The 24,238-nt window shown below is 47.1% G+C and overlaps 1 protein-coding gene across 8 annotated transcripts in view; it reads left to right on the top strand.

Moving 5' to 3' along the window:
- Window positions 1-24,238, top strand: part of LOC102121273 (polyprenol dehydrogenase) — a 389,469-nt gene that overhangs the window by 320,072 nt on the left and 45,159 nt on the right. For 7 of the 8 annotated variants that reach the window (XR_010584122.2, XM_074030407.1, XM_074030409.1 and 4 more), the window contains one exon: window positions 10,299-10,416. The exons of the other annotated variant lie outside the window; for it this stretch is intronic. Coding sequence is in view for 6 of the 7 variants with exons in the window: in XM_074030407.1 (XP_073886508.1) it covers window positions 10,299-10,416 (118 nt within the window). In the remaining variant the exon portion in view is untranslated. The remainder of the gene's footprint in view (window positions 1-10,298; window positions 10,417-24,238) is intronic. 8 annotated transcript variants of the gene reach the window in all.

Below are 24,238 nucleotides of genomic sequence, written 5' to 3'. Positions count from 1 at the left end.
TTCTGCTCACTGCAGCGTTGACCGCCTAGGCTCAAGCAGCTCTCCCGCCTCAGCCTCCCAAGTAGCTGGCACCAGAGGTGTGCACCACCACGGCTGACTATCTGTATTTTTTTTTATAGAGACACAATTTCACCATGTTGCCCAGGCTGGTCTTGAACTCCTGAGCTCAAAGCAATCCACCTGCCTTGGCTTCCCAAAGTGCTGGGATGACAGGCATGAGCCACTGCACCCGGCCCCAAGTCATGTTTTGTTGTTGTTGTTCAGCCAAGTTTGAGATTCCCTGAGCCAGGCAAATGTCAGCTGCCGTTTCCAGCCCTCAGCACCAGCGCCTCTGGCATCTTCCTTACAGGAGCATTGCAGACACCTTGCACTCTCCAGAGGTTCTGCTAAGCCGTGGAGCCCAGACGGATGTGTTGCTGAATGAGAATGACTTCCCCGTGAAACCAGGATCCCGCCATGTCGTCGTCTGAAAAGTGTTTCCAAACAGCCAGGACGATGCACCGAATCTTCAGTTCTAACAATATGTCTACCTCTGTACACGTGCACATCACCCAAGAGCCTTTGGCAGCTTGAAGCCCTTGCAAGAAGTGCCAGCTGCTCTTTTTTTTTTCTTTTTTTTAGACGGATTCTCACTGTTTCTCCCAGGCTGGAGTGCAGTGGCACGATCTCGGCTCACTGCAACCTTCGCCTCCCGGGTTCAAGTGATTATGTCGCCTGAGCCTCCCCAGTAGCTGGGATTACAGGAGCCCACCCCGACGCCCAGATAATTTTTTTTTCTTTTTTCATATTTTTAGTGGAGACCGAGTTTCACCATGTTAGCCAGGCTGGTCTCGAACTCCTGGCCTCAAGTGATCACCCGTCTCTGCCTCTCAAAGTGCTGGGATTACAGGCGTGAGCCACTACGCCCAGCCACAGCTGCTATTAATTATCCTCATAAAGGTAGTTCCAAATACAGGCTCTGGATGGAGTGATAGGATGTCTCCTATCTCCTAAAGCTGACAATTTTTGTGTGGCTGATTGAACAAGCACTCTGGAAAACGACAGACACCGCTGTCCCCAGGCTGAGCAGATGAGCTCTGAGATCAATTTGAATCTTGTACAACTCCGGCCTCACCCTTCCTCTGTTTCATGGTAACCCTTATGTGACCATTCCTCCGAGGGAAACCAAGAGCGTGATTCTGAAGTTCGCCTGTGCTCCTTGATACCTGATTGTGCAATTTCCTGCAGCCTGGAGACACCTCCCAGCGGCGGAGAAACTGCGTGGATTGCTGGGTGAGTAGAGCTGAGTCCACCGTGTGGCCAGAGCTCTTGGGATCCTGGGTTTGAGCTTGAAGCAGATGTCATGTGTGCCATTAGGGCTCTGTACGAACCAGGAGGAATGAGTTTCTTTTCTTTGGCAAACCTTGATTCAATAGTGGGACGTAGGGTGCGTGGATTTCCCAGTGAAGCTGCTCTTTTATACCCTTCCAGTAGCATGAATAGGTTTCATTCAGGTCCAGCGATGGATGGGGCCATCTCGTTCATCCATCCATCCATCCATCCATCCATCCATCCATCCATCCATCCATCCATCCATGTAGTCATGTTTTCAGTAAGTAAGTATTAAGTGTTTTGCCTAAATACTGGGACTCAAAGTCGCATAAAGCAGAGCTTGTGTCCTAAAGGAGCTGGAGGCTGTGGTCAGCAGAGGACGTCCCCAAAGACAGCAGGTCCTAACGGCCTGGAAACTGGCAGTGCTGTCTCATGTAGTCACAGGAACTTTTAGTAGGAACGCGTGCAGTCAGCAAAGGCTGGTGTGGGACTTTTAGCAGGAACGTGTGCAGTCAGCAAAGGCTGGTGTGGGACTTTTAGCAGGAACGTGTGCGGTCAGCAAAGGCTGGTGTGGGACTTTTAGCAGGAACGTGTGCGGTCAGCAAAGGCTGGTGTGGGACTTTTAGCAGGAACGTGTGCGGTCAGCAAAGGCTGGTGTGGGACTTTTAGCAGGAACGTGTGCGGTCAGCAAAGGCTGGTGTGGGACTTTTAGCAGGAACGTGTGCAGTCAGCAAAGGTTGGTGTGTGTCTGGACGCCACCGTGATTTAAAAAATGTCTTTATCATGACCATGTGGTATCTTTCATGTTGGCTGTTAGGAGAAACTGTCATCGAAGGGACACCCCACGTTTTCAAAGGCAGGACAGGTTGCAGGGCTGGACCGCAGATGTCTGCACTGATCCCCAGATCATAGAAGGTGCATCTTACCCATTTCTCCATTTGGGCTGGAACTGGGGAGGTATCAAGTCTTGCATCTGGTGCCATAGTTAAGCCATTGCGTCTCTATCTTTCCGACTCCTCATCTCTGCAACGACCAGGCGAACAGCCCTCTCCTCTGCACCCAGTTTTGCTGAGAGCAAAGCAAGACTGATGCATTCTGTCACACAATGCTCAGAACTGAACAAATGCCAGCCATGGCTTGGTGGTGGCTCTGGTGTCATTTGTCACTGAAGCAGCAAACTCAGTTGAGGTTATGTTTTCTGCAGTTTGGGGGCCATTAATCCAGGCATGGGGAGAAGATCTGTACGTAGAAAAAAGCTTTGGAATTCTGGCCTCTGAAGCGGTCTTTGGGAAGCACTGTCTGGGGTTCAGAAATAGACATTTTACTAATCATTGTGTTCATCGCTTACTTACCATTTTTAGTGATTTCTCTTTTACCCCCTTATAATTATTTGCCTTCATTCTGGAATATGTTGTCTGATGTCTTTTGCCTTGACACATGCCATCTTTTGTTTATTTGTTTGTTTTCTTCCTTCTAATCATAACAGATTTATTGTGAACTCATTTTTGTCCTGACCCCTTAGGCTGCATTTCATAGACTTAGAATAAAGTCGTTGTTTTCATTTTCCTGATTTGACCAATGGATGAAGAGGGTATTTTAATATTTTTCCAAAGGTGTAGAATTCAAATGAGTGATTTTTTTTTTTTTTTTTTGCTTTTTTTTTTTTTTTTTTTTTTGAGGCAGAGTCTTGCTCTGTCCCTAAGGCTAGAGTGCAGTGGCACGATCTCAGCTCACTGCAACCTCCATCTCCTGGGTTCAAACCATTCCCCTGCCTCAGCCTCCTGAGCATGGGATTCCTGCCCTTATGAAAGGATGATGAACTCAGAGCGAGCTCACTCTCCCACTGCTATATGAGCACACAAGAAAAAGGTGGCCAACTGTTCACAATAGCAAAGACTTGGAACCAACCCAAATGCCCATCAGTGACAGACTGGATAAAGAAAATGTGGCACATAGACACCATGGAATACTACGCAACAATAAAAAAGGATGACTTCATGTCCTTTACAGGGACATGGGTGAAGTTGGAAACAATCATTCTCAGCAAACTAACACAAGACAGAAAACCAAACACGGCATGTTCTCACTCATAAGTGGGAGTTGAACAATGAGAACACATGGACACAGGGAGGGGAACATCACACACCAGGGCCTGTTGGGGGGTGGGGGCCTAGGGGAGGGAGAGCATTAGGACAAATACCTAATGTAGATGACGGGTTGATGGGTGCAGCAAACCACCATGGCACGTGTATACCTGTGTAACAAACCTGCACGTTCTGCACATGTATCCCAGAACTTACAGTATAATTTTTAAAAAGTGAAAAAAAAAAGAAAAAGGTGGCCAAGAAGAGAGCTCTCACCAGCCTCCGTAATTGGGCAACAGGAATGTTTAATGGCTTAAGCTACCAAGTCTATGGTATTTTATCCCAGCAGTCCGAACTAACACAGAAATTGTATGCAAAGAGTTCTAAACGTACATGCACTTGTAGGAGGTAGCACAGAGAAATCCCATGTACCCTTTACCAAGCTTCCTCCAATTAGAACATCTTGCAGAACTGCAGTAAATCGCTCAACCAGATATGGACATTGATACAATCTGACCTGCTTTTTCAGATTTTTTTTTTTTTTTTTTGAGATAGAGTCTCGCTCTGTTGCCAGGCTGGAGTGTGGTGGCGAGATCTCGGCTCACTGCAACCTCCACCTCCTGGGTTCAAGGGATTCTTCTGCTTCAGCCTCCTGAGTAGCTGGGATTACAGGTGCGTGAGCCACCATGCCCGGCTATTTTTTGTATTTTTAGTAGAGACGGGGTTTTATCATGTTGGTCAGGCTGGTCTTGATCTCCCGACCTCAGGTGATCCACCCACCTCGGCCTCCCAAACTGCTGGGATTACAGGCGTGAGCCTCCGTGCCTGGCCGATGTTTTTGTTCCATTGGTTCAGTTTCTCTTCTTGATTGTTCTTTCGTCTACTTCCCTTTCCACTGGTTCCCTTTAATTTACTGCCAAACAAACTTCCCCCCATCACGATAACCAACGTCAACACCATCCTTCCCCACAAGAAAGGACCTGGCTTCTGCCACTCCCACACCCCATCATTTTGTTGTCTGCACTTTCAGCTCTGGAGTATTTGGGAGGAGGTGGTTGACAGAGTGCAGCAACAATCTTAATGGGGTCTGTATTCTCTTCTTTTTTTTTTTTTTTTAGGAGTCTCACCGTGTCTCCCAGGCTGGAGTGCAGTGGCGTGATCTGAGCTCACTACAAGCTCCACCTCCCGGGTTCAAGCGATTCTTCTGCCTCAGTCTCCCGAGTAGCTGAGATGACAGGCGCCCGCCACCACGCCTGGCTAATTTTTGTATTTTTAGTAGAGAGGTGGTTTCCCCATGTTGGCCAGGCTGGTCTCAAACTCCTGACCTCAGGTGATCCACCCACCTTTGGCCTCCGAAAGTCCTGGGATGACAGGCGTGAGCCACCGCGCCCAGCCCTTGGGGTCTGTATTCCGTTTTGCTGTTTCCTTACTGTGATGGTTACTATTGAGTGTCAACTTCACGGAATTGAAGCATGCCAAGTATTGATCGTAGGTGTTTCTGTGAGGTTGTTGACAAAGGAGATGAACACTTGAGTCACTGGACTGGGACAGGCAGACCTACCCTCAATCTGGACAGGCACCATTTGATCAGCTGCCAGCACAGCTAGGATAGAAGCAGGCAGAGGGCCGAGCGCGGTGGCTCACGCCTGTCATCCCAGCACTTTAGGAGGCCGAGGCAGGTGGATCACCTGAGGTCGGGAGTTTGAGACCAGCCTGAGCAACATGGTGAAACCCCGTCTCTAGTAAAAATACAAAAGGTAGCCAGGTGTGATGGTGCGCGCCTGTCATCCCAGCTACTCGGGAGGCTGAGAAATCAGAAGAGGGCGGCATAGTCTCCTTTGAGGCATCGAATTTTCTCTCAGCAAATCTGTCTCCACCCTCACTGCTACCGTGGCCAAGTGGAGAATCGCTTTAACCCGGGAGGCAGAGGTTGCAGTAAACCCAGATCGCACCACTGCACTGCAGCCTGGGCAACAGAGCGAGACTCCGTCTCAAAACAAAACAAAACGAAAAACAAAAGCAGGCAGAGGAACGTGGAAGGACTACACTGGCCGAGTCTTCTGGCCTCTGTCTTTCTCCCACGCTGGGTCCTCCCTGCCCTCAAACACTAGACCCCAATTCTTCAGCCGTTAGACTCGTGGACTGACATTATATCAACATTTCTTACCACAATTAAGGTCTATGTTGATGTGGATGCAGCTCGCCTTTTCCTGAATTCCACAGAGGAGGAGGTTATTAGGAGACAGGTGTGACCCACACTTCCATCATGGCCTGAACTAGTTGTTTCTTTTTTTGTTGGTTGGTTGGTTGGTTTGAGACAGAGTCTCGCTCTGTCGCCCAGGCTGGAGTGCAGTGGCACCATCTCGGCTCACTGCAACTTCTGCTCCTGGGTTCAGGTGATTCTCCTGCCTCAGCCTCCCGAGTAGCTGAGATTACAGGTGCACACCACCACACCCAGTAATTTTTTGTATTTTTAGTAGACACGAGGTTTCACCCTGTTGGCCAGGTTGGTCTTGAACTCCTGACCTCAGGATCCACCTGCCTCGGCCTCCCAAAGTGCTGGGATTACAGGTGTGCGCTACCACCCCCGGCCCCTGAACTAGTGTTTCAGCTTAACTTTGGAATGCCATTGACCAAGAGGAGGGGCCCATTCAGATGGCTGGGGGCTTAGAATTTTGTTTCTGGTTTACACTGGAATTCGGTTTGTAGTCTAAGGGCAACAGGCAGTACCATATAGCCTAGGTGTGTGGTAGGCTGTACCACCTAGGTTTGTGTGAGTGTGCACTGCAATTTTTGCACAGCGATGAAATCCCCTGATCACACATTTCCCAGAATGTATCCCCATCATTAAGCAACACATGGCCAGGCGTGGTGGCTCACACCTGTAATCCCAGCACTTTGGGAGGCCAAGGCAGGCAGATCAACTGAGTTCAGGTGTTCGAGACCAGCCTGGCCAACAGAGCAAAACCCTGTCTCTACTAAAAATACAAAAAATTAGCTGGGCGTGGTAGTGGATGCCTGTAATGCCAGGTACTCAGGAGGCTGAGGCAGGAGAATTGCTTGAACCTGGGAGGTGGAGGTTGCAGTGAGCCAAGATTGTGCCGTTGCACTGCAGGCTGGGCGACAAGAGCAAAACTGTCAAAAGATGAAAGAAAGAGAGAGAGAGAGAAGAGGAGGGGAGGGGAGGGGAGGGAAGGGAAAGAAAGGAAGGAACGGAAGGAAGGAAGAAAAAAAAGAAAAAAGAAAAGAGAAAAGCAAAGAAAACCAAGACACATGATTGTATTTTCATCCGGAATGTTCCAATACTGGGTACCTCGGATAGGGCTTTTGCGACATGCTCCACAGAATCACATCTTGACCTTCAGAGATTAAGCTGTGGGAGACTCCTGTCAAATAGTTAATTTTCATGTCGAGTCAATGCCCCAGAAAAACATAGCCAGAGGCCAGGTGCGGGGGCTCATGCATCTTATCCCAACCCTTTGGGAGGTTGAGGTAGGTGGATCACGAGGTCGGGAGTTCAAGACCAGCCTGGCAAGAGGGTGAAACCCTGTCTCTACTGAAAATACAGAAATTAGCCGGGCATGGTGGCGGGTGCCTGTAATCCCAGCTACTCGGGAGGTTGAGGCAGGAGAATCACTTGAACCCGGGAGGTGGAGGTTGTGGTGAGCCGAGATTGCACCACTGCTCTCCAGCCTGGACGACAGAGCAAGACTCTGTATCAAAAAGAAAGAGAGAGAGAGAGAGAGAGAGAGAGAGAGAGAGAAGGAGGGAAGGAGGAAAGAGAGGAAGGGAGGAAGGAAAACAGCTACCTCTTCAAGGTCTTAGCCTGTCTTCCTATGATGCTGGTGTTTACCCTTCTTAGTGTATAAACATGTAACATCTAGGCAATGTAATCGCACAATTTTGCCTGGCTGAGAGCCAAGCCTTCTTCCCCCATCTCCTGGGTTGTCCTTAAAGTAACCCAGGCCATATATTGGAATATAAATGACTTCCATGTGGCTTCACTTTCTTCTTTGACCTTCAGGTATCCTGACCCAGGCAAGCAGATTTTAAAGCTCATTTCTAGCCAAAAGTCCTGCCTCACTGAAAGCTCCAGCACCCTCTTTGTAAATATGAGGGAGAAGGAGTTGGCGACATGTACCCAGCAGCCTTCAAAATGGAAATGAATTGATCCAATTCAGTGTGTTCATTTTCTGCAAGTCTTTGAAATTCTAGCCATGGAAATTTTTATAAGTACCAAAGCAGAGTAAAACTCCAGCGATCGATGTTTGAGAATTCAGGGCCTCCAAGGAGGCGGCATAAATTGTGCTGTGCCCTTCCTGTGGCTGGAGGAAGTCGTAAAAGTGTCCTGGATGATTCACAGAACTCAGGCAGCTGCCAAAGGTACCAGGATTGCTTACAGAATATGCCTGAGGTATTAGGACAGACGGCTCACAGTTAAGTTATATACGCAGAATAATTCCCCTGCAAAAGTGACAGCGTGTCACCAGGCAGGACTAACGGCAGCTTTCCGCTTGGAAAATGGTGAATGAAGCATTAATATACCAAACAAAGGAATGGATGCATATCAGAGAGCGTATAAACGACCCGCTGGAGGCCAGGACGGAGCAGTAAACAGCAGCAAGTGGCCAGGCACCTAGACCTCGGCTTTTTCACAAATGTTTCATGAATATGTACAAATGCATAACGTTTATGGGATGACATGATTGGCTACTCAAAGTATCTGCCATCTGGGGAGTGTTGGTGTTTGGGACCAGATGGTTATCTGTGGTGGGGCCGTCCTGTGCACTAGAGGGCACTGAGCAGCAACCTGGGGGCCTCTACCCAGGAGATGCCACAAGCACACCCTCCACCCCAGAGTCAGGATGACCAAAACTGTCTCCAGACATCAGCAAGTGTCCTCTGGGAAGTAACATTGTGCCTGGTTGCAAACCACTGCCATAGATGATGGATTAGAGAGAGAGAGAGAGAGAGATGATTGATTTGATAGATAGATAGATAGATAGATAGATAGATAGGTAGAAAGATAGATGGTAGATGGATTACAGATACATAGATGGTAGATAGATAGATAGATAGATAGATAGATAGATAGATAGATAGATAGATGGATGGATAATAGAGAAATGGATGGGTAGATAGGTAGACAATGGATGGATAGATACATAGATGATAGAGAAATGGATGGATGGATGGGTACATAGGTGGATAAATAGATATAGATAGGGAGATAGATAAATAGATGACAGCTAGCTAGATAAATAAATACAGAGTAGATAGACGGATAAACAGATTACATGGATGGATGGATGGAGGGATGGATGGATATGTGAATGGATGAATGGATAGATACACAGATACCTAGGTAATAGATAGAAGACAGAGGTTTCCCAGCCTGTCTTCTCTATCATTGAGTGCCAAGGGGCAGGAAGCTGGGCATCTCTCTTGGTCTGGGATGCAGAGGCACAGATGGGGACATGATAGATAGATGGATAGATAGATGATAGATGGATAGATAGACTAGATACATAGATGGTAGAAAGATGGAGAGATGAATGGATTGATAGATGATAGATGATGGATGGATAGACAGATACATGATGGATGCATGGATGGATGGACTAGACAGATGGTAGATGGATGGGTAGAGAGATTGATGAGAGAGAGAGGTTAAGGGAGAGAGAGCTATAGATTGATACACAGAGAGATGGGTGAAGGAAGGAAGGAGGAGAAAAGGGAGAAGAGAGAAGGAGCAATGTGAGAGTCACTCATGCTAAGAGACTTTTTCGGCCTCAGCGCTGCGGATATTTGGGGGTGCATGACTCTGTGGTGGGGCCGTCCGTCCTGTGCACTGTCCGGTGTTGACCAGCGCCCCCTGGGCTCCACCCACCAGGGGCCGGGAGCACCTACCTCCTCCACCTCCCTGGTGACAACGGAAAATGTCTGCAGACATTTCCAAATATGCCGTGGGAGGTCCGAAGCACTCCCTTTGAAGAACCAACCTTGACAAACATTTAAAACTATATGCGCAAGATTTTAGAATTGCATAACTGGAGAACACATTAAAATTCCGAGTGAATTATCACTGTCTTCCAGACCAAAACAAGACAAGAAAGAGAAAACGCCCCGAGATCCACAGCAGCCCCAGAGCGCCACTGCTTAATCTTCAAAGGAGAGGCTTCTCCCTTTCCAAGTGCGGAGGGGCAGGAATCTGGGCGTCTCCCAGGGTCTGGGATGCAGAGGCGTGGAGGAGAAGCTGCTGGCTATAAACATCGCACCGGCCTCCACCTGCTAGCACCCATGCTGGCCGGGACCCGCCAGCCCTCTCTAAGAAGCACTTCTCACATCTGCAGACAGCCGATTCCATACCTACTCCGGGGACAGTGATGTGGGGAGGGAAGACGTCAGGGCTGGCCTTTGTCAAGCACCCGGTGACAATTACAGGCTTGGCCTTTCTCCAGCCAAAACTTCTCAGCAGCAGTTTCAGCTCAGTTCTGGAGCTAGATTCTGCTGGATGCAGCTAGATTCTCAGCTAGATTCTGGGCCAGTCGGTGAGAGTTAGGTGGGGGGTGCTGCTGCACCTGCGGGCTCCCGGGTTAGGTACACACCTTTGTCAGCAAAGCATTCTAGCCTGTACCCCAGCGCACGTCTTCAGGTGTACACACATTCTACGTACCCATTATGGATGCCCCTGATGCTGCACCACACAGACATAAACCTCTTAAAGCGATGACATATAAAGCAATGCAGACAGCACTTCCAATATTGAGTTCCTAACCCTAAGGGTGATTGTATGCTCTCTCTGAAGTTTTGCACTTAGGTGTCTTTTCTAATTAAAAAATGAATTATGATAAAATATGCATAACATGAAATTTACCATTTTAACTTTTTTTTTTTTGACAGAGTCTTGCTCTGTCACCCAGGCTCGAGTGCAGTGGCACGATCTCGGCTCATTACAACCTCTGCCTCCCAGGTTCAAGGAATTCTCCTGCCTCCGCCTCCGCAGTAGCTGGGATTACAGGTACCATTTTTAGTACAGACAAGGTTTCACCACGTTGGCCAGGGTGGTCTCGAACTCCTGACCTCAGGCAGTCGACCTGCCTCAGCCTCCCAAAGTGCTGGGATTCCAGGCGTGAGCCACCGCACCTGACCCATTCTACTTCCTCTCTGTTGATCCCAATGTGATGACTCTGAGAACCTCGTTCAAGTGGTGTCAGAGTATTTTTCCTTTTTATGACTGGTTTCCTGTACTCAGCGTAATGTCCTCACGGTTTGTCAACGCTTGACCAGAGTGTCTGTCCTTTTTAAAGGCTGAATAGTATTCCACCATATAGACAGACCACATTTTGCTGACGTATTCATCTGCCAGTGACCACCTGGTCCCCACTTGGGGGGCCTTCCACACTGGGGCTATTGTGAGTAACACTCCTGTGACCACGTGCGCGAATGTTGCTTCAGGTCCCAATTTGAGGGCGGGGGTGTATAGACCCAGCAGGGCAATGGCTGGCTCCTGTGGGAATCCCATCTTCAACCTTGTAAGACGGATGTGGTTACTCTGTGGAAACGCCAAGGACACCCTTCCCGGGCATGGCAGAGGGTAGGTCGTTGCAAACCCTTGTCTTGCAGTACACCACAAGCCTGCGCTCTTTCTCGGTTGCCATTCTTTCTTGGTCGGTGCGCCGTGATAAGTTTTAGTCCATGGATGCATTCCGGTACCCAAGACCCTATCAGGATTCAGAACAAGTCCGTGACCACAGCGAATTCCCTCACCTTGCCCATCCGCCGTCAGCCCCAATCCTCTGCCCTAACCTCTGGCAACCACGGGTCTGTTTTTCGCCTCAATATTGGCCGAGTCCACAAAGTCATATACGTGCCTTCATGCAGTAAGTACCTCTTGGAAACTGCTTTCTTTCACTTGGTAATATGCATTCGAGGTGCAGTTAAGTTTTGGGGTTGTTTTCTTTTTTTACGTCAAGTTCTGGGATGCATGTGCAGAACGTGGAAGTTTGTTCCATAGGTGTACATGCGCCGTGCTGGTTTGCTGCACCTGTCAACCCGTCATCTAGGTTTTAAACCCTGCATGCATTAGGCATTTGTCCTAATGCTCTCCTCCCCTTGCCCCCCAACCCCCTGACAGCCCTGGTGTGTGATGTTCCCCTCCCTGTGTCCGTGTGTTCTCATTGTTCAACTCCCACTTATGAGTGAGAACATGCGGTGTTTGGTTTTCTGTTCCCGTGTTAGTTTGCTGAGAAAGATGGCTTCCAGCTTCATCCATGTCCCTGCAAAGGACATGAACTCGTTCTTTTTTATGGCTGCATAGTATTCCATGGTGTCTATGTGCCACATTTTCTTTATCCAGTCTATCACTAATGGGCATTTGGGTTGGTTCCAAGTCTTTGCTATTGTGAATAGTTCTGCAATAAACATATGTGTGCATGCGTTTTTATAGTAAAATGATTTATAATCCTTTGGGTACATACACAGTAATAGCATTGCTGTGTCAAATACTATTTCTGGTTCTAGATACTTGAGGAATCGCCACACTGTCTTCTACAATGGTTGAACTAATTGTCACTCCCACCAACAGTGTCAAAGCGTTCCTATTTCTCCACATCCTCTCCAGCATCTGTTGTTTCCTGACTTTTTAATACCTGCCATTCTAACGGGCCTGAGATGGCATCTCATTGTGGTTTTGATTTGCATTTCTCTAATAACCAGTGATGATGAGCTTTTTTTCATATGTTTGTGGGCCGCACAGGCAACCTACAGAATGTGAGAAAATTTTTACAATCTATCCATCTGACAAAGGTCTAATATCCAGAATCTACAAGGAATTTAAACAAATTTACAACAACAACACAAAAACAACCCCACCAAAGTGTGGGCAAAGGATATGAACAGACATTTCTCCAAAGGTGCAGCCAAGTTTTTACATGAAACAATGGTCCACCCCTTTTTCTGGCCTTCCCGTGGATTGGAAGATACTCCTTTTGGAAAGAAGGAGATGGTGTCTGGACCCAAGGGCGCTTATAAAAATTGCACACTGCTTTTACGGTGGGACATGGACTCCAGCTCCAGGGAAGTCACTGTCCTTTCCTTACCCCTGCCTCGGGTCCCTGGTTGCTTTTTCATTGTTTTCCCATCTAAGATTCTTGCCTAGTGTTTTATGTGGACTTGCTTGGAAAGACAGAGAAGAAAATGTATCTAGGGTGTGTCCACAGACATAGCACCTAGAAGACAGAAGGGAGTTGCAATTACCTACCCTCTGCAATTCCCAGAAAGGTTGTTCTTAGCGTTTCAACAGAGTAACCACATCAACCTATTCATACTCTGCCATTCCTCTGTCTATAACCAAATGGGACACTGGATGCTCAAAACCATTATTAATAAAAATTACTTCGCATGCGGTGCCTTATGCCCATAATCCCAGAACTTTGGGAGGCCAAGGCAGGCGTATCACAAGGTCAGGAGTTCGAGACCAGCCTGGCCAAGATGGTGAAACCCCATCTCTACTAAAAATACAAAAATTAGCCGGGTGTGGTGGCGCGTGCTTGTAGTCCCAGCTATTTGGGAGGCTGAGGCAGGAGAATCGCTTGAACCCTGGAGGCGGAGGTTGCAGTGAGCCGAGATTGCACCACTGCACTCCAGCCTGGGGGACGGAGCGAGACTCCATCTCAAAAAGAAAAAGAAGAATGCATTCCATAGAAGACAGAAATGGTCAGAAAATGGGTTCTCCCTTAGAGTTACCAGAAGGAACCAGCCATGCCAACACCTGGATTTTACCCTGGGGAGACCCATTTCGGAGTTCTGACCTCTAGGACTGCGAGACCATCTATTGGTTTTGCTTGAAGTCACCTAAAGCAGCTTAGTGCTGTGGGCACTGGACATGCACCTCCCCCACAAATCCCACCCTGTCCAGGTGGCCGTGATGCACGTTTAAGAGGCTCTGTATTGTAGAGATGGGGTCTCGCTACATTGCCCAGGCTGGTCTCAAACTCCTGGGCTCAGGCAGTCCTCCAAATGGGCTCATCCAGTTTCGAAGAAATTGTCCCACACGCTGGACATTTCTTACTATGGCCTGAGTTTCTCCTTGGCCTTAATATGGTCCAGCACTGAAATCTATCAGGACACAAACATGCAAGGTCTCCTTGCACGGAAGGAGAGCTCGCAAAACTGTGTGTTGGTGAAAATCAACTGCGCCCCCCACCCCTGCATTTTCCTGCTCCTCTCTTTCCCTCCCTTGCTGTGAGGTTCCTCTCTTCTCCTCCTTCCCCGCTCCCCTCCTCCTTCCCCGCTCCCCTCCTCCTTCCCCGCACCCCTCCTCCTTCCCCGCACCCCTCCTCCTTCCCCGCTCCCTTCCTCCTTCCCCGCTCCCCTCCTCCTTCCCCGCTCCCCTCCTCCTTCCCCTCTCCCCTCCTCCTTCCCCGCACCCCTCCTCCTTCCCCGCACCCTCCTCCTTCCCCGTGGCTCTCCTTCTTGGATTTCCATTTCAAATTTCTACCAGTTTCCTATCAGCTGCCCCGCAGTGTTTGCTGGTCCCTCGGAAATTAATTTAGCGACTTTCACACGGACACATCATTTCTAACTTCAAAGTCCCGGACGCGGGGGTTGAGCCTCTGTCCAAGGGCACAGACACAGAGCCTGCAGTCAGAGCCCTGCCCCTCCGGGTGTTTGCTGCAAACCACATTAGTCACTGACGCCCTGACCTGCCGGTTTTAGCGCTGTCCTCTGAAAATTCCACAGGTCACTGTGGATCTCAGGATCTGTCAGTATGAATGATAAGCTAGAGAGAAAAACAAAATAAACAAAAAACAAAAGCAAAGGAAAAAGAAGGGCCTTCAAATTAAATAAAACCTTACAATTTAGATGCAATAGCTCGAAGCAAAGGCGTGCACCTGTGGATCTATAATACCTTATCCAAACTCAGCATAGGATCTCCTTTATAAGGGAAAGCTGGTTGGGGTAGAGGGGGCTTCAGCGGTCACTTTCAGCCCTTCCTCCCCCAAAGCTTAGGAGAGGAGACTCCTTCCATCCCGAAGCCCTCCACACAATACATTTTGAAGTGGTGGATTTTTGAAAAAGATCAGGGTTCTGCAGGAAGTACTGCTGGATAAGCGTCACGCGCGTCCGTGTGAAAAGACCACCAAACGGCTTTGTGTGAGCAATAAAGCTGTTTATTCGCTTGGGTGCCAGTGGGCTGAGCCGGAAAAGAGAGTCAGCAAAGGGAGATGGGGAAGGGGTGGCTTTACAGGAGTTGGGTAGGTAGTGGAAAATTACAACCAAAGGTAGTTATCTCTTGTTAGCAGAGGAGGGGGTTGTAAGGTGCATGGTGGACAGATCGTAAGACTCGTTGTCCAGAAAAAGAACATCACAGAGCTGATTGATCAGCTAAGGTAGGGCAGGGACAAGTCCCAATAGTAAAATACTGTAATTTTAGTTAAGGCAGGAACTGGCTGTTTTACTTCTTTGTAGTTTTTTTTTCTTTGCTGCAGACTTCCTGGCTCCTGCAGGCCAACTGGATGTATTTGTGCAGGTCACAGGGGGTTATAAGGGCTGAGCTTTGACTCAGAGGCCTGACAGATACGATCCCACAGTGGGGTCCCAGTTGCTGGGAATGGTACCTTCCACCCAAGGCGGTGACCCCCCCTTTGCCCAGGAATGGTACCTTCCACCCAAGGCGGTGACCCCCCCCTGGCCCAGGAACGGTACCTTCCACCCAAGGCGGTGACCCCCCCTTGCCCAGGAATGGTACCTTCCACCCAAGGCAGTGACCCCCCCTTGCCCAGGAATGGTACCTTCCACCCAAGGCAGTGACCCCCCCCTTGCCCAGGAATGGTACCTTCCACCCAAGACGGTGACCCCCCCTTTGCCCAGGAATGGTACCTTCCACCCAAGGCGGTGACCCCCCTGGCCCAGGAACGGTACCTTCCACCCAAGGCGGTGACCCCCCCTTGCCCAGGAATGGTACCTTCCACCCAAGGCGGTGACCCCCTTGCCCAGGAATGGTGACTTGCCGGGGAATGTACCTTCCCCCCAAGACGGTGACTTGCCGGGGACTGTACCTTCCACCCAAGGCGGTGACCCCCTTGCCCGGAAGTGGTACCTTCCAGCGAAGGCAGTGACCCACTTGCCCGGAAATGGCACCTTCCACCCAAGGCGGTGACCCACTTGCCCGGAAATGGCACCTTCCACCCAAGGCGGTGACCCACTTTCCCGGGAATGGTACCTTCCACCCACGGTGGTGACCCACTTGCCCGGAAATGGTACCTTCCAGCCAAGGCGGTGACCCACTTGCCCGGAAATGGTACCTTCCATCCACCGTGGTGACCCACTTGCCTGGGAATGGTACCTTCCACCCAAGACGGTGACCCACTTGCCCGGAAATGGTACCTTTCACTCAAGACGGTAACCCACTTGCCCGGAAATGGTACCTTCTAGCGAAGGCGGTGACCCACTTGCCCGGAAATGGTACCTTCCAGCGAAGGCGGTGACCCACTTGCCCGGAAATGGTACCTTCCAGCGAAGGCGGTGACCCACTTGCCCGGAAATGGTACCTTCCAGCGAGGGCGGTGACCCACTTGCCCGGAAATGGTACCTTCCAGCGAGGGCGGTGACCCACTTGCCCGGAAATGGTACCTTCCAGCGAGGGCGGTGACCCACTTGCCCGGAAATGGTACCTTCCAGCGAGGGCGGTGACCCACTTGCCCGGAAATGGTACCTTCCAGCGAGGGCGGTGACCCACTTGCCCGGAAATGGTACCTTCCAGCGAGGGCGGTGACCCACTTGCCCAGAAATGGTACCTTCCATCGAAGGCGGTGACTCCAAGGTCATGGGGATTGTAAGTTGAGCTTTTGAGACACAGAGGCTGCTTCGGTGACAGTTTTGTGCTGAAACTTCCACTTTCGGGGGCGGGGCGGGGAGGTATCACCAAGTTTGCTGGTTTTGCATCAAAAATTGAGTGTCTTAAGATGCTTTCATTTTCTGAAACAACGTTTCTCAGCCTCAGCACTGCTGGCATGTGTGGGCCGGAGGATTCTCTGGGGAGGGGCTGTCCTGTTCGCTGTAGGGAGTTGCGCGGCGCCCCTGGGCTCCACCCACCAGATACCGGGAGCACCCCCACAGTTGTGACAAACGAAGCTGTCCTCAGATATTCCCCAGTGACCCCAAGGGAGAAAAATCACCTCCAGTTGAAAACCACTGTCATAGACAGATAAATGATAGCGATAGCTGGATAGATATAGATAGATGATACACGGATAAAGATTATTGATAAAGAGATACAGAGATGATAAATGATAGGTAAATAGATGCTAGATAGATGATAGAGAGAGACACAGATGATAAACAGGATAGATAGCTGCATAGATAGGATATGATAGATTGAAAGAAGGACAGATGATTGATGCATTGATAGACGATTGATAATTAAATAGACAGACAGATAGAATCTCTTATGCCCAGGCATTACCTTGATGTCAGAGTTTCTCAACTTCAGCATCACTCACTGACATTTCAGACTGGAGGACTCTCTGTGGTTGGGCCATCCTGGGCATTGTAAGGTGTTGAGCAGCGTCCCTGGGATCCATACAGCAGAGGCCAGGATCTCCTCCATCAGGTGGTGACAACTAAAGATGCCCTCAGATGTTATGCAGTATGTCTTGAAGGGCAGAATTTTCCTTGGTTGCAAACCACTGCCACAGATAGATAGATGGGTGGGTGGATAGATAGATGATAGATAGATAGATGATAGATAGACAGATAGATAGATGGGTGGGTGGCTGGCTGGCTGGATAAATAGATAGATAAATACATACATACATACATACATGATAGGTAGGTGCATGGATAGATAGGTGGATGGGTAGATGGATATATAGATAGTAGGTGGATGGATGGATAGATAGATACATTATGGGTGAGTGGATGGATAGATAGGTGGATGGGTAGATGGATGCATAGATAGATGTTAGGTGGATGGATGGATAGATACATGATAGGTGAGTGGATGGATAGATAGGTGGGTGGGCAGATGGATGGATAGGTGGGTGGATGGATGGATAGGTAAGTGATAGGTGGATAGATGATGGTGATAATATAGTTAGACACATGATGGTGATGATAGATGATGGTTAGATAGGTAGATGATAGATAATGATAGAAGGATGGATGGATGGATGGATGGATAGATAGATAGATAGATAGATAGATAGATAGATAGATAGATAGATAGATAGATAGATAGATAGATAGATAGATGGATGATAGATGAACAGACAAGAAAATTGATACAGATGGATGCTAGGTGATGGCCACATGAGACATAAACAGATAGAGCCTCTCATGCTAAACCAGAGTTTCTTGACCGCAACACTATTGCCTTGTGGGGATGGATAATTAAGGGGCTGTGCTGTACAGCATCCTGGGTCTCCACCCACTAGATGCCCATAGCATCCCTACCTTGTTATGACGGCCAAAAATGTCCCTAGATATTGCCAAGTGTCCCGGGGTGTGTGTGTGTGTTGGGGGGGGGGTAGGGAACAGAACCACTCCCAGATAAGAATCGCTACTATAGAACGAGGTTTTCTTTGCATGTAAAAAATTTCAGAACGACTCCCCTGAGCATAACATAGCAGACACACGTGCGCGTGCGCACACACCCACACCTGTCTACACCATGGTGCGGACCCCTAGCCCTGCATGAGGTGCAGAGCACCTGCATGCATTCTGGTCACGTTCCGACAGGCGCCGAGTGTGTCCTTCCCGCCTGCAGGACCGGAGGTGCCGCTCCTAGGGATTTAAATGTGTCAGTGTGAGTCATCGCAGAGACACCAAAGCCACAGCATCGGGCAGCATTCAGGGATGAGGCACGGTCATGCACATAGATACAGGACATGATCCCAGAGGATCTGGGGATGTCCAGTGCCCGGTATTGAGAATAGAGGCTGCCACCGTGATGCCTTCCGTGGAGCATAGAGCTGCAGGTCTATGCAGTAGATACATAATACATAATGCAAGTCCATGCAACCTCTCTGCAATAGATACATAATATATAATGCAAGTCCGTGCTACCTCCATGCAATAGGTACATAATACATAATGCCAGTCCGTGCAACATCGATGCAATAGATATATAATACAAGTGCACGCTACGTCTGTGCAATAGGTACATAATACAAGTCCATGCAACGTCTATGCAATAGGTACGTAATACATAATGCCAGTCCATGCAACATCTGTGCAATAGATACATAGTACAAGTGCATGCTACGTCTGTGCAATAGGTACATAATACAAGTCCATGCAACGCCTATGCAATAGGTACATAATACATAATGCCAGTTCATGCTACGTCTACGCAATAGATACATAACATATAACACAAGTCCATGCTACGTCTATGCAATAGATACATAATATATAACGCAAGTCCATGCTATGGCTATGCAATAGATACATAATATATAATGCAAGTCCCTGCTACTGCTACACAATAGATACATAATATATAACGCAAGTCCATGCCACATCTGTGCAATAGATACAGGATACATAATGCAAGCCCATGCTATGTCAGTGCAATAGATAAATAATATATAAGGCAACTCCATGCTACGTCTATGCAATAGATACGTAATACACAATGCAGTTCCATGTTATGTCAGTGCAATAGATACATAATATATAAGGCAACTCCATGCTACGTCTATGCAATAGATACGTAATACACAATGCAGTTCCATGTTATGTCAGTGCAATAGATACATAATATATAAGGCAACTCCATGCTACGTCTATGCAATAGATACGTAATACACAATGCAGTTCCATGTTATGTCAGTGCAATAGATACATAATATATAAGGCAACTCCATGCTACGTCTATGCGATAGATACGTAATACACAATGCAGTTCCATGTTATGTCAGTGCAATAGATACATAATATATAAGGCAACTCCATGCTACGTCTATGCAATAGATACATAATACACAATGCAGGTGCATTCTACGTCTGTGCAATAGATACATCATACACAATGCAAGTCCATGCTACCTTTATGCAATAGATACATAATAGGTAATGCAAGTCCATGCTACGTCTATGCAATAGGTAAATAATGCATAATGGAAGCCCATGCTACCTCTATGAAAGAGGTTCATTTGGCTTTGTTAATCCCACGTCTTTATTGTTCAGGCAACGTGAACTTAAAGGAGGGCATTTTGGGAACCAAGGCTTGCACGTAGAGAATGTTAAGTGCTTCTTTTACTCCTGGGTGTGACTTCAGCCGACCCCTGAATTCCAGACATTCCTCATTTTAACAGCGGAGCACAACTTCCTTGTCCTAGAGAAGGAAGAATTTGGCATTTGCCTAACAGATAAGGCGGATAATACAGAGACTGTTTCACCAAGACGTCCTGCGGTGAACAGCGGGTTCTGAGAAGCTTTAGGACAAAACCCTGTGAGGGAATCATGCAGAAAGGCCACTAAGCTCTTATTTTTATTTTCCAACTTCCGCCTTTTCTTTGTTGGAGGAGATCTGGAGACAATCTGCTGCCCAAAGACAGAACTCAAAGAGAAGAAAGAGACAGGATGTTGGCTCCTTACTCAGACGGAGGAATGAAGTTGGATAAAAATCACTGTACTTGGCCGGGCACAGTGACTCACACCTGTAATCCCAGCACTTTGGGAGGCTGAGGCAGCCGGATCACGAGGTCAGAAGTTCAAGACCAGCCTGGCCAACATGGCGAAGCCCCGTCTCCGCTAAAAATACAAAAATTAGCTGGGTGTGGTGGCATACGCTTGTAGGCCCAGCTACTTGGGAGGCTGAGGCAGGAGAATTGCTTGAACCCGGGAGGCAGAGGTTGCAGTGAGCCGAGATTGTGCCACTGCACCATAGCTTGGGCGACAGAGCGAGACTCCGTCTCAAAAAAAAAGAAAAAAAAACCGTGTAGTTCACGGTGCTTACAGTGTTAGCCCAGGGCTGATGCTTTAAACCCTAAAGTCAGCCTAGGACAGTGACCCACCCTACCTACCGCCTCTGCTTCCCATTAAATTCTCCTTCTCTAAGCCTCGTGTCTCCTGTTTTCTCATGAGAAATACTCAGAATTAATTGAGAAGATCCATGAATTTACTTAACGATGAATTTCTTCTTCCAACAAATATGTCAACGATGAGCCAGATACTGGTTTTTCACCTGAAATAGATTGAGGATTAAAAGGGAGAGGCAATGGGAAAGGAAATACAGATACAGATAGGAAACAGGAAAGGAAATACAGATACAGATAGGAAACAGGAAAGGAAATACAGATACAGATAGGAAACAGGAAAGGAAATACAGATACAGATAGGAAACAGGAAAGGAAATACAGATACAGATAGGAAACAGGAAAGGAAATACAGATACAGATAGGAAACAGGAAAGGAAATACAGATACAGATAGGAAACAGGAAAGGAAATACAGATACAGATAGGAAACAGGAATGGAAATACAGATACAGATAGGAAACAGGAAAGGAAATACAGATACAGATAGGAAACAGGAAAGGAAATACAGATACAGATAGGAAACAGGAAAGGAAATACAGATACAGATAGGAAACAGGAAAGGAAATACAGATACAGATAGGAAACAGGAATGGAAATACAGATACAGATAGGAAACAGGAAAGGAAATACAGATACAGATAGGAAACAGGAAAGGAAATACAGATACAGATAGGAAACAGGAAAGGAAATACAGATACAGATAGGAAACAGGAAAGGAAATACAGATACAGATAGGAAACAGGAAAGGAAATACAGATACAGATAGGAAACAGGAAAGGAAATACAGATACAGATAGGAAACAGGAAAGGAAATACAGATACAGATAGGAAACAGGAAAGGAAATACAGATACAGATAGGAAACAGGAAAGGAAATACAGATACAGATAGGAAACAGGAAAGGAAATACAGATACAGATAGGAAACAGGAAAGGAAATACAGATACAGATAGGAAACAGGAAAGGAAATACAGATACAGATAGGAAACAGGAAAGGAAATACAGATACAGATAGGAAACAGGAAAGGAAATACAGATACAGATAGGAAACAGGAAAGGAAATACAGATACAGATAGGAAACAGGAAAGGAAATACAGATACAGATAGGAAACAGGAATGGAAATACAGATACAGATAGGAAACAGGAAAGGAAATACAGATACAGATAGGAAACAGGAAAGGAAATACAGATACAGATAGGAAACAGGAATGGAAATACAGATACAGATAGGAAACAGGAAAGGAAATACAGATACAGATAGGAAACAGGAAAGGAAATACAGATACAGATAGGAAACAGGAAAGGAAATACAGATACAGATAGGAAACAGGAATGGAAATGGACCTAGGTACAGATAAAACTATCGGCGTAGCTATACAGATACAGATAGACAGAGGCATAGAAATGAATTGGAAAGAGGCAGAAAATAGAAATGGTCATAGATTCAGATACAGAATCTGTAGGAAGAGACACAGACATGGCTATGGATACAGAATTGGGTCTGGATACAGATGTACATAGATACATCGGTCCATAAGATAGATGTATAGATTTGATGATTGATAGATGATAGCTAGATGATATAGATAGTAGCTAAACTAGATAACTGATGGACAACAGAGAAATAACAGGTAATAGATGATTGATAGTCATAGATAAGAGATAGATTAGCTGGGTGCAGTGGCTCACGCCTGTCTTCGCAGCATTTTGGGAGGCAGAGGCAGATCATGAGTTCAGGAGTTTAAGACCAGCCCGGCCAACATGGTGCAATCCTGTCTCTACTAAAGATACAAAAAATTAACTGGGCATGGTGGCGCGCACCCGTAACCCCAGCTACTCGGGAAGCTGGGGCAGGAGAATCGCTTGAACCAGGGAGGTGGAGGTTGCAGTGAGCCAAGATCGCACCATTGTACTCCAACCTGGGTGACAGAGCAAGACTCCGTCTCAAAAAAAAAAAAAAATAGATTGGATGATTGATGGATAATAGATAACAAGTAGTTAGATATGCATAGATTAGGTAGATAGGCAATAGATGACAGATGGATATAAATAGTAGACAAATTGATTTGATGACAATAGATATTAGATGATAAACAGACAATAGATAGATTCATTGATATTAGATTAGATAGATAATTTAGAAATAGAGACAGATAATGAGATACATAGATGATAGATGATGGATAGATATATAGATAGATGACGATGGATGGATGGATGGATGGATGGATAGATAGATAGATAGATAGATAGATAGATAGATAGATAGATAGATAGATAGATAGATAGATAGATAGATAGATACAGATAGATGGCAGACAGATGGATGATGGATAGATAGATATGTAGCAGGTCGAACCGCAGACAAAACCTCTCAGACACCGGGTTGTAGAAGGAAGGGCTTTATTCAGCTGGGAGTATCGGCAAGCTACTGCCTTAAAATCCGAACTCCCTGAGTGCACAATTTCTGTCTCTTTTAGGGGCTCACAACACTAAAGATTTCACATGAAAGGGCCGTAATTGATTTGAGTAGGCAGGGGGTACGTGACAGGGGCTGCCTGCACCGGTGGTCAGAGAGAAACAGAACGGAACAGGGAGCTTCACAGTGTTCTTCTATACCATGTCTGGACTCTATGGATAACATCGGTTTCTAAGTTAGGAGTTGATTTTTAACTACTGGGTTTAGGCCAGGCAGGCCCAGGCCTGGTTTCGGGCCTGGCGCTGGGCTGCCTGTCTTTCGTTTTACTTCCTTGTTTTTTTCTTAAAACAGGTACCGAGTATAAAACAATATAAAACAATGTGAGAGGGTCTCTCTCTTTCCTCAGATAGATAGATAGATATAGATAGGCAGACAGATGATAGATAGATAGATAGATAGATAGATAGATAGATAGATAGATAGATAGACAGACAGACAGACAGACAGACAGATAGATACATAGATAGATAGATAGACGGACAGACAGAGATAGGCAGACAGATGATAGATGAGCTACATAGATGATGGATAGACAGATAATGGAGATATGATGCATAGATAGATATAGGTAGATACATAGATGCCAATAGGTAGGTAGGTAAGTAGGTAGATAGATAGAGATAGGCAGACAGACAAAGGATACGTGGGCTACATAGATGACAGATAATGGATAGATGATGCACAGATGGATAGATGATGGAGAGACACATAGATGATAATAGCAGATAGATGATAGATCGATAGATACATACATAGATGACGCATAGAGAGATCATGTATAGATAGCTGTGTAGATAGATGATAGAGAAATGGATAGATAGATAATGCATAGATAGGTAGGCAGATGCGTAGGTAAATAGATAAATGGATAGATAGGTAGATGGCTAGATACAGGTGTAAATGCAGGTAGATGTGAGTGTGGATGTGGGATGAGACACAGGCATAGTCGCAGACATGAATATCGCCAGAGAACGTTGAGAGCCAAGAAGAAAGCTGAAGGAAGGTACCGGAGAGAAGCTTCTAGAGAGTGGTGAGAGGGTGAAGGAAGGGTTGGCCTTGAAGCCAAAGACCCTGTTGATGAGAAGGTGAGAGCCACACGGATATGCGGGGTGAGAGGAGAGGACTCCAATCAGAGGGAACAGCACACACAAAGACCCCAAGGCAAGAATTGACGTCGCGATTCCAGGAGCAAGAGAGGTCACTGTGGTCAAATCCAAGAGTCTTCCCTGCACGTCAGGGCCCTGGGCTGAATTTCATTCCAGGAGCTGGGGGAGCTGAGCAGTGGACTGACATTGCCCAGGCTGGACAGGGCCTCA

Source organism: Macaca fascicularis, chromosome Y, assembly GCF_037993035.2.
Source record: "Macaca fascicularis isolate 582-1 chromosome Y, T2T-MFA8v1.1".
Taxonomy (NCBI): domain Eukaryota; kingdom Metazoa; phylum Chordata; class Mammalia; order Primates; family Cercopithecidae; genus Macaca; species Macaca fascicularis.
This window is presented reverse-complemented; position numbering and strand designations above follow the sequence as displayed.